This window comes from Raphanus sativus, unplaced genomic scaffold, assembly GCF_000801105.2.
Source record: "Raphanus sativus cultivar WK10039 unplaced genomic scaffold, ASM80110v3 Scaffold2630, whole genome shotgun sequence".
In the NCBI taxonomy this organism is placed as follows: domain Eukaryota; kingdom Viridiplantae; phylum Streptophyta; class Magnoliopsida; order Brassicales; family Brassicaceae; genus Raphanus; species Raphanus sativus.
Genome location: NW_026617938.1, coordinates 474 through 11,602, shown reverse-complemented (window position 1 = coordinate 11,602; position 11,129 = coordinate 474). Strand labels below are relative to the sequence as shown.

Sequence of the window (11,129 nt, the reverse complement as noted above, 5' to 3'; positions counted from 1 at the left end):
TTTCGAATCTGTACGGTTTGGTTTTTTGGTTCCGGTTTTTTTTCCCACCCGTAATTCTTTCTTTATGCTATCTTTCCTTAGTTGACTTACACCAAAACGACACCTTCGATAAGTACGCTTCAGTACAAACAAAAGAGACTCTATACGTATTGGTTTTTTCAACTTTTTATGGATTTCAAGTTGTGAAACCGTAAACCAAGATTCATAATAAGAAAGAAGAAACAACATTTAAGTGCGTAAAGTGATTCCCAAGGGAACTTAAGGGAAAGAAATGTAAAAAGGTAGCTGAATGATTCCAACTTAAAACCTTAGAAGCACTGTATAGGCTATAGCTAAAAGTCAAAGGACTCATCATGTCATTCTTTCCTATACTCTTGTTTCAGTGTTACCCTGGTACAGTAGTCTATGCCTGTTTTATGGATTGACATGTAATTACAACGTAACCCCGCTTCAATAAGAAAGAAGAAACAAGATCAACTCCTCCTAAACAACTCAAATAGTGGTTCTCCACTATTTGATAGAAGCGTAATATATAAAATACGAAAACAGTAAAAAAAAAAATAATAAAAATATCTATATTTAAAAGGTCTACGGGTATGAGTTCCGTCACCTAGGTTCGAATCCCAGCCACTGGAGAATTTACATGCGACAACTCCAGCGTCCGAAATCGAAGACCGTTCACGGTGACCCACATGGTGACCAACGCAAACTAGGTTTTTATCATTTTGGTCTCTAGTCTAAACCATTTAGATGGGGTCAGAACATTCGGTTTTTTTTTAAAAAAAAGATGATATAATTACATTGTCAACATATTATTTATTCTACTAACTCAAAATATGTCCATTATGCGATGGTTCTAAGACGGTTTTATGACGTAATGAATCCTAGAATACAACTTCAATTTTTTTTGATATGCATCGCTCTATGAAAAGAATGTCAAAACTAGTTTTGTGTATATTTTTATACTTTGAGAAAATATCAAAAGAAGAAAAAAATATATGAAGGATGTGAAAATTCCACAAAAATACTCTTTTCCTTAAGCCTTTTAATGGCCTAACTTTTTCGGCTCCCAATTTAATACACAACTAACTATTTTGTTCACTTTAATACATAAACTTTTAAAATTGTCTCTTTTAATACTCAAATTTTGTTTACGTTAACTGAAAATACTCATAAGGTTCAAATGAAATTTTAAAAAATCTTTAAATTTATCAAAATGTGCTATTTTTAATACCCAAACTTTGTTTACTTTAATTAAAAATACTAATAAATTTCAAACTAAATTTAAAAAATCTTCAAATCTATCAAAATGTGTGTCAGTTCTATGACGTAATGAGTCCGAAGATACAACTGCAAAATCTTTTGATATGTGTAATTCTATCAAAAGATTGTCTAAACTAGTTTTATGTACACTCTTATACTCCAAAGAAATATCAAAAGAAAAAAAAATATATGAAGGATGGAAAAATTCCATAGAAATAATCCAACTAAATTTTGTTAAGTCTTTTAATAGCTGAATTTTTTTGTTTCCCAATTTAATATGCTAACTAATTATTTTGTTCACTTTAATATACAAACTTTTAAAATTGTGCCTCTTTTAATACCTAAATTTTATTTACTTTATTTTAAAAAATAATAAGTTCAAATTTAACGAAGTGACTTGTTTTGATATGAATCTGATTATAAGTAGATCCGGGGTAGATGCCACAAGGGGCCAAATTCATAAACCAATCAAGAAAAGAACGAACTCTACTACGGCGAATGCCTGGGAAAGAAGAAGCATGCAAACTAATTAAATTCATAGAACACAAACAATCAAACTTGTTTTGAAGTCTCCCTAATCGGAATCACTGTCGTTCGGTCCTCCAAGAACGAACTCTACCACGGCGAATGCCTGGTTTATCAATACACCACTTAGGTTAGACGAACATGAATCCATCCTAGGCGAATGCATATGCATAGCAGCTGCAGCTGCCATTTCCTCATATTCAGCTTCTAGCATAGGACGTCCATCTTCATGAATCAAATTCGCGTACGGCGGAGGTCTTGACTCTGGCTCATTTGACGCCACAATATCAGAGTCTTGAGTGTCTGTCCTCGACGCAGGTCTTGAGGAGTTTTTCTTCTTGGACGCCTTTCGATAGCCTATAAATACGATGAATCATATCAAAAAGAAAAGAAAACAGAAGCAAGCATGTATATACAGAGATGTATGGATAATAGAACTAACGTCGTATGGCCTTATAACATCTCGGCAAAATAAGGATACATATTGCCCCTACAATCAAACCTCGCCACACAGAACCAGACATCGTCTCGGCTGTGGAAGTTTCCGTTTCTATATTCTCTTTCATTTTCTTTCTTTAGACTCGATCCTATGGGATCCATAGACACAAAGACTGTTGATTTTATAGACAGACTGGGTATTAGACTGTTGAATTTTTTTTATATTAGAAAAGAAAAAAAAAAAGAATTCTGACGAGTCTTAATTTTAATTTACATCAGTAAAGCCGTTGCCGTAATCCATGGTCTTGACTTAAAAATATCATGACACATTTACACCGGAGTCTTTTCTTAATACCATAATTAATATCTAGATCTAAGTTACCAAATCTTTTCTTATGTTATCTTTTCTTAGTTGACTTACTCCAAAATGACACCTTCGATAAGTGCCAAGAAAAGAGACTCTTTATGGATTCAAGTAGTTGTGACTCGGCTCCTAATTGATTCTTTTTTTTATTCGGAACAAAAAAATTCAGATATCTGTAACTATTCGAAGAAAATCAAATATGTAATATCTATAAAAAAGAGAAACAAATCACAAATACTAGTATTTTAAGAATGAATATTCAATCTGATTCGTTATATACATCTATTTATAGAATCTTATTATATAAATTATATATATAACTTATATATATTATACTTCATATAACTTTTACAATATTTTTATTTATCAAATTTACTATATTAGTCATTAGAACTTAAAAAAATTGTTTTTATAATAAAAATATTGTTATTTTGAATTTTGGAAGTTTGAATATCCGAATGATTATATATCGAAACAGATCGGATAATTGATTATTCTGAAAAAATAGATTGGATCATCAATACCTATAGAAACCTAGATATTCGATCGTGTCGTTCCTTGGTTGTGACAACATAAACCAAGCTTCATAAGAAAGAAACAAGATTAAGTGCGTAAAGTGATTCCCAAGGGAACTTAAGAAAAAAAATTGTATAAAGGAAGCTGAATGATTCCAACTTAAGCGCTCGCCGTATAGACAAAAGTCAAAGGCCTCATCACAGTAGTATATGCATGATTCTATACTTTTGTTTCAGTGTTACAGTAGTTTATGCATATTTTATGGATTGACAAGTAATTACAACGTAACCAAGCTTCATGATTGATAACACCAAGTTATCAACTTTTTGCATCATTTCTCATTCAATTTTAATCTGTTTTTGATGTGTGAATATACCAGGTTGCAGTACTCGTTACAAACTTTACACCTAGCCGATGATCTGACTGGAACGGCCAACGATTTGACCTGAAAGCCACCCCGTAACTCAGAAAAAAATTAGCCTTTTTATACTTCAAACACTTGTTATTCGATATGATATTTACAAACCTTATTTAAAATATGATGTTATTTAATAAATTATTTGAATTCAATTTGAAAATTTAGTGTTATTCAATTTCAAAGAATTTAAAAAAATTCTGTATTTAAAATTGATTTCGAGCTATTTGTTATGTAGTCTCATAGATAGATGATTGAAATTAAAATCCAAGACATATTATAAAAAAATTAGAATTTAACTCTTAAAATTATCTTTAATTTTTAAAATTCAATTGATTTTAAATTATGATTGAATAACACCCCTTCTATCTTTTCAAAATCTTCTATATAAACTCACGGTAACCTTATTATTTCTCTCACAAACTTCATTGATTCCAAATTTGAATCATTTTCGTGTTTTGCTTTAATTTAATTTATTTAAGGAGTTCGATTTTTTTAATTTTTGTCATGAGTTGGTTTTTGTTTAGTATTTAATATTTATGTTTTGGATTTTGTAATATTTAAATTTTGAATAATATTATAGAAGTTATTTTATCACTGTTTAGTTTAATTTAGTTATTATTATTTTTGTGTTAGATCACGAGTTAGCTCATTTAACTCATAATTTAGATGATCTGATTTTAAGTTTACATATTAAAACTCGTATAATAAATGAACTGAGCTGAGTTAGTTCATGAAAGAGGCGAATTCACTATAAGCTGAGCCGAGCTGAGCGAGCTACCTCATTTTGACATCCCTACATTTCAGTGAATAATCAATTTGCTCATGTTCCTCTTTTCCATTTTCTCTGCGGGCATTATTTTAAATAGAAATGAAGGTTATGCTTTAAATTTCACATGGATGACTTGTGAGACAATTCGAAACGCGTTAACTGAATCCAAAATAATATTAAAAATAATATTTTATTATAAAAATAAAATTAAAAGATATTTAATTTTCAAAATTTAATAAGTAAAATAATAAAAAATATTATAAAACTTAGATAAATATAATAGTTATATAATTTATATATAATTATTTAAATATATTTGTGTAATATCTTTGGATATTCATTTTAAGAGTATTAGTATTTATGATTTATTTTGTTTTTAAGAATATTGCATACTAATATTTGTTTCGCTTTGAAGAGTTATTAATATTAATATTTTTTATTTGACCAAATAAAATTCACACATATTTTGTTCAGTCTTAATGTTACGGCCATAGTGGCCATAATCCGTGGTCTTACTTAAATACATTTACAGTTGTACACCCGAGTCTTCTTTTACTTAAATACTCATGTGCAGTCTTAAATGTCATTAGAGCACCTCTGGCTCCTAACGCTCAATTTTAGCAGGATATCCAAACAAATAAAAAGAATAAAATACAAAATAGTAGGAGAGAGAAGATGCTATCGTATCTTAAAAATTAACAGATCCGAACCTCTTCCGATACTTTTAGCATACGTGTTAACATGCAAATTAGGAGTTTAGTTTTAGTATAACGATAAAACTTAACTAAACAACCAAAACACATTAAAATATCAATATAAAGAAAACTACTTTTAGATACAATACCGATAATAGTGTTCTTATATCTTAGGGGGTGGTATTGAATCCAGGAATGTAATTGAATTTGAATGAATGCATAAGTAAGAACTTCTGCAGTATTTTAAAAGATTTGATGAGATTTTAATACATTCATCCAATTCTTTTTATGATGGATTTTAAAGGAGAATACATAATTTTGATAGAATACTAATTCTTCTACATTCTTTGAAATTGTTGAATTGTATATTTAAAAAGTTCACGGTAAAATTTATTTAATATTAAAACTTAAAGACAAATAATAATTAGTACTACAATATTTTGTTGAATGTAGCAATTTTATTATAAAATCATAATATCTAACAAATAAAATCTATGGATCATCTTAACTTGTAGCATCTCTCCACATATCTTCTACTATAGTTTTTCTCCAATTATTTGCATTTTCTCTATCTTGCTTTTGTGTTCCTAAAATCTCTTCTTGAACAATTCGATTCGTAGTCGTTGCAGATTGTTGAGTGTCTACTTCATCTGGAAATTCACCAACATCTGATTGGCATTCTTTACGAAGGAAGCTATGCAACGCTGCACATGCTAATACTAATCCAGCTTGGTTTTTGTAAGAAAAAGGAGGTGGAGATTTAAAAATCGCAAACATTTAAACATTCCAAATATCTTTTCGATCACATTTCTTAAACTAGAATGACGAAGATTGAATAATTCGGATGCAATGCTAGGATCACGTCCTTGGCTAGACCATTCTTGTAGATGGTATCGAACACCACGAAATGGAGCCAAAAAATTGACTTGATTTACAAAACCACAATCAACTAGATAAAATTTACCTGAAAGTATAAATGATAAAAATTAATAATTGTTAGACAATTAATGTATAAATAAATTGTAAATTTTTACCTTCTGGTACTTGGAACTTGTTTGTTCTTCTAGTTAAATCATCGTTAATATCTCGTTTATTGAGTAATCCTGAAGTAGAGAGTTCAAAAATCTCCAAATTTTTCTATTTTTAATGGCAGGATAATTAAGTTATTACAATCTTCATGAAAAATATTTCTTAGGAATATGAGATTTACATCCGGCTGTATTCCTTGTTTGTGTTGTGTGAATATCTCGTTTAACATTTTATCTCTATAATATGTATAATTTGCATTTTGACATATTTTATGGTGTGCAGTTATTAATGAACTTTGACTAAAGAAAATTCTACATCTTCTTCTTCTTATTGTATGACATATTTTCATTAGTAGAAAAATATTTCAGTACCATTAGGTGGGACGTCTGTGAACGCGCGTCTAGGTCCTCTTATTAGAGTCTAGTTTGCTTGGTGTCGGATCTGTCGAGTCCATGTGTAGCAATGTGTGGATTCATTGTATTGTTTAGTGTTATGTTACCTTAATTGCATAACTGATTATCAGTGGCTGAGCATGTCAACAACACTTAGTTGACATAAAGCCTTAAACAAAACAAGAAACTAAACCTCACCTTGCCGAATCTATGGATAGCGTGTTCTACAAGAAGGCAAACGAATACTAACATAGTGACAACCGAATCAACAGAGTAAGTTGGCGTCTCCGCGAGAGACCTCCCTCCCTTCTTTTCATCACATGCTCCATCCATCTCCGGCGAGGAGATATCCCGGGAAAATGGCAGCAAACGTTTCTTCCGCGAAAAAATGGAGAAGGAATAATACAGTTTTAAGTTTTAACTTTCCTCTTCTTCTTATCCAACGGTATTCTCTTTCTTTGTTCATTGCCTTCGCTAATGCCTCTCGTGCGGCAGTCTTACAAGTCGTTAAAACTTTATTAATGCAGAAAAAGCTGGACTTCACCGACCGGTTCCTCCACCATTTGATAATAAAAACCCGGTTTGACTTTGGCATGGTTGATATTAGAAGTTACGTGTATCCCAAGATGATAACTGAATCATTCCGAGGTGGACTGTTCCACCCCATATTTTTTAATAAATTATATTATCTCTGTTTTCTTTTAGATTTGGTTCAGCTTTTTATCTCATCAAGCCTCTCTGTTTCTCTCTCAAATTGACCTTTTCCAGTTTGGGCTCTCTCAACGATGCAAGGTGAAGTACAATTGCAGCCGATGGGTTCGCAGAAACGGAATGATCCCGCTCTTTCGCTGAGAATGTCTCCTTCTTCTTCTTCTTCTTCTTCTTCTTCTTCTTCTTCTTCTTCTTCTTCTTCTTCCGCGGCAGGAAGTTCCGTGGAGATAAAGGCTGAAGATTCTGCTCCATCTCCTATCTGTCGTATCTGTCGGAAAAATGATAGGAGTGATATAGTTGGGAATGAACTGATATCCCCGTGTATGTGCAGAGGTACTCGGCAGTTCGTGCATCGCTCGTGTTTCGATTGTTGGCGATGGGTCAAGAAAGGGTTTTCTTCCTCTCACTGCCCCATCTGCAAAGCTCAGTTTCACTTCCGTGTCGATCTCTGTCATCGTATCGACTCCTGGCGGATAAAATTCGCGCTCATGTCCAACAGGGATTTGCTCTTGTTGTTCTTAGCTGTGCAGCCTGTGAGTCTTCTCTCTCTCTCATATCTTGACCTGGTTCTGTTTCGCTTGACTTCGTCCCATTGTTGAGAATTTTAAGGTTATAGCTGCGTTAGCCGGAATTGCATACAAGATGGATAAAAACCAAGACTTTCGCAACAATGTCTATAAAAATAGCACGGTTTACACGGATCGCATATTCGCAAAATATCCCATCCCGTTTTATTATACTTTTGGTGAATCCTGAATCTTTCTAGCTCTTTTTTTTTTTCATTAATTGAATTCATTAGGTGTACAGCAGATTTAGAAACCTAACACAATCTCTAAACTTTCTTAGGATTGCTAGCCTTCTCTGTGCTGGTCGTGTTTCTTATCTACATTCTAGCATTTATATCGTTCTTCTCTCAAGTCTCAACCAGGCCCGGTCCGTTGGTTTTAGACGCCTAAAGCCCAACCTACCTGCTGATGACACCTTCAACCACTACACCACAACCAACTTCTAAAAATCTTATTATCAGAACTGCTCTATTGGATTGTTTCCATGTGTCAATGGAGTGGAGTTTAAACTTATGTGACCACTCTTTAATTGCAAGTAAAATGTTATATGGAGTTTGGGCAGCTTTGTTTACGAGTGTTTTTCTTTTACTTTGTCACCCGGTTGTAAGTACGTAATGTATAAACTTGTATCTGTATGTATGTATCTGTATGTATGTGAGCTAAAGAAACACTACGTCTTTAGTAGTGATATTGAATACTATGGATATAGATATTGTCATTGTCCATTGAGATTCAAAGCTACGTACAGACAAAGAATATCAATGGTTGTTCACTGTTACTCCTTCATGAATATTTACTTCTTTAGCCAATGTTTGCCTTTCTATCAAAAACATCAACGGTAAAGGGATTAGTGTTCCTTTGAGTTTATTGCACAGCTCCTATTTCCTAGAAAACTCTAAGCATAGAAAATATCTCAAAATACTAAAAATAACGACATTTACAAAAAAGAAAATACTAAAAATAACGACCACAGTGGGAGTCGAACCCACGACCTTCTGATCCGAAGTCAGACGCGCTAATCCACTGCGCTATGCGGTCTTTGAACATGAAACTGAATACATCGATATATACCAAATGCTAATCCACTGTGCTATGCGGTCTACCAACATAAAGCTGAATACTGTACATTAATATGTATAACAAGTTTTTGTAACCAATCAAGCAATACCTAAACATTAGTCACAAGGAATGCCAAGCAATCCTTAAGCTTTAGACTTCATAAGAATGACAATAAACTAAAAGACGACAATTGTATCATCCACATCAAGAATCATAAAGCAGCTTCCTCTAAGAAAAACATGATAAAGCCTCAAGCCCTCAACTCGTAAGTCTTATATACAAAGAAGAAAAAATAAAAAAGACATGAATTGAATGGCATGAACCCCGTATATTATCAATCTTTTAAGCCCAAGAACAATCTTTCAAGACCTCATATGCGATAGATCGTTGTTCTTCGCTCAACTTTTTAGGAAAATTCACTAGAAACGTGATCCTCAAGTCACCTCGTTTACCTTCTTCTTTAGCATTAGGCAAACCTTGACCTTTAATAGCCTTCTCAAACCCATGAAAGATCACTTCTCCTACGGATACCGACATTGACTCACCACTCAACAAAGGCACCGAGAGTTTACATCCCGTTAAGGCCTTTACCAGTGGAATCTCCACCGCAATCTCTAAATCATCACCGCGTCTTTTGAACAGAGGATGTCTCTTCTCTTCAACCACGAATGTGATGTCTTCAGGGAGGTACCCTGGTTTCTCGTTACCTACTCCTTCGAATGTGATCTTGGTCCCTTTCTTCCATCCTGGTTTGATGTTCACTTTCAACGTTTCTTCTTGTTTCCTAATCAACCTGTTCATTACAAAACAACAATGAATGGACAAAGGCATAACACAACAATTAAGAGCTAGATTTGAGATTTCAGAGCTACAAACATTTTTTTTAAGAACTTAAATATTTTTTTTTTTTGTTGCTAAAAAAAAAAAAAAAAGAACTTAAATATTTTTTTATATAGTTTAAGAGTTCATGCGTATGTAAAAAAAAACTTTTTAAATTTTTGAATACAAATACTAATGTTTTATTGCATTGTGCTTATATCCCCTAGACCTAACTCCTAACAAAAGTTAAAGAAAATGAGTTCTGAGACAAACCCTTCATCGGTTATGATGTCCCTAGTGATCTTGATGTTCTTGACTCCTCCATGGCAGAGCTCTTCCAACGTACACTCGAGCTTTTTCTCCACAGCAGGCGGCTTTTTCGGCTGTGTCGACTGCGAGAAAACTATCGGCGTCGTGCTCCTCCTGCTCACGCTCTTCCCCATCGATCCACCCGCACGTCTCGTGCTCGTGCTCTTCGAAAACGCCGTGCTGTCTTTATCTCTCTTGCTACGGCTCTTTGAAATGGTTTTGGGAGAAGACGGGGTAGAGGTCGTAGGAGACGTCAGTCCCTGCGCGGACCCGAACAGATCGCCCAGGGTCTGATCTTTCCCTCTCGGGCTCGTGAACGGCGACGTCATCGGGCTCGCGTTGTTGGAGACGGGGCGAGATTTGAGGCCGTGGGAGAATCCGCGGCCTCCTCCGCCGTGGCTGCTTCCGCCGTCGTCTCTGCGGCTGGTGGTTCTGGAGAAAGCGGAGCGGCGGTTGGAAGAGGCGGAGGAGAGGTAGGTCGGTCGAGCTTGCGGCGTGTGGCTGCGGCGGCTGCTGGATTTCGAGAGGAGAGAAGAGCGACGTTTGTAGACGGAGCTATCGTCCATGCTCTGTAAACGGAGACCTCTCCGAGCAGCGATGAGATCATCCTCCTCCGCGAATTTCTCCTCTAGATATTTCTGGTGGATTGTCTGAAAAAAATATATATCAAAATTCATTACATTATCAAAGTTTCTTTTTAATGATAATAAAAATCAAATATTTGTAAAATTGATCGATCGATTTTGAAGAGAGAAAGCATTTGATCTGCGAAGACGTACGGAATCGTTGTCGGAGTGAGAGTCGGTTTTGCGATGAGAAGAGAGAGGATGCAAATTTTTGACGATGGATTTGTATGCTTTGCATGCTGTCTTTGATATTCCGAAGAAATCTGTCGCCGGCGATCGTGGAGTTGTCATTGCATCGACAAGAAGAAGAAGTTGATCGGAAAAATGGCGGAAAGAGAAAGACAGAACATGGAGAGAGAGAAAGATTAGGAGAACTTGTCGTGCGTAGGAACGAAGAGCCGAATTGGTTGGGGTCCCGCCTTTATTTTTAGGAAAGTACTTTCTCTTCTTTAATTTTTTAAATATATCCAAGGAATGAATGAAACCATTGCTTGCTAAGACCATCCACAATGGTGTAACCCATTGTGGAATCCTTAGGATTAGTTTAGTATTTTTTTTTTTTTTTTGAATAGTTAAGGATCTTAGTCTTAAAAAATGTGTCCAATGGTGTTTCCGAATTCGGAGTCCTTA

The 11,129-nt window shown here is 34.3% G+C and overlaps 3 protein-coding genes and 1 non-coding gene across 4 annotated transcripts; 1 reads left to right on the top strand and 3 right to left on the bottom strand.

Moving 5' to 3' along the window:
- Positions 1-1,698: 1,698 nt before the first annotated feature.
- LOC108832440 (uncharacterized) lies at positions 1,699-2,360 on the bottom strand. The gene is made up of 2 exons (XM_018605928.2): positions 2,231-2,360; positions 1,699-2,145 (listed from the first exon to the last, which is right to left on the bottom strand). Exons 1-2 carry the CDS (start codon positions 2,352-2,354, stop codon positions 1,838-1,840), a joined length of 432 nt encoding a protein of 143 aa, XP_018461430.2. The 5' UTR covers positions 2,355-2,360; the 3' UTR covers positions 1,699-1,837.
- Positions 2,361-6,991: 4,631 nt separating this feature from the next.
- On the top strand, positions 6,992-7,860 carry LOC108832435 (uncharacterized). Its single transcript, XM_057000454.1, has one exon. The coding sequence runs from the start codon at positions 7,195-7,197 to the stop codon at positions 7,717-7,719; it is 525 nt and encodes a 174-aa protein (XP_056856434.1). The 5' UTR covers positions 6,992-7,194; the 3' UTR covers positions 7,720-7,860.
- A 790-nt stretch (positions 7,861-8,650) lies between these two features.
- Positions 8,651-8,724, bottom strand: TRNAR-UCG (transfer RNA arginine (anticodon UCG)). The gene has a single exon. It is a non-coding gene; the product is annotated as a tRNA-Arg (tRNA).
- A 176-nt stretch (positions 8,725-8,900) lies between these two features.
- On the bottom strand, positions 8,901-10,913 carry LOC108832438 (uncharacterized). Its single transcript, XM_018605927.2, has 3 exons — positions 10,653-10,913; positions 9,838-10,523; positions 8,901-9,538 (listed from the first exon to the last, which is right to left on the bottom strand). The coding sequence occupies exons 1-3, from the start codon at positions 10,788-10,790 to the stop codon at positions 9,088-9,090; spliced, it is 1,275 nt and encodes a 424-aa protein (XP_018461429.1). The 5' UTR covers positions 10,791-10,913; the 3' UTR covers positions 8,901-9,087.
- Between the last annotated feature and the right edge of the window lie 216 nt (positions 10,914-11,129).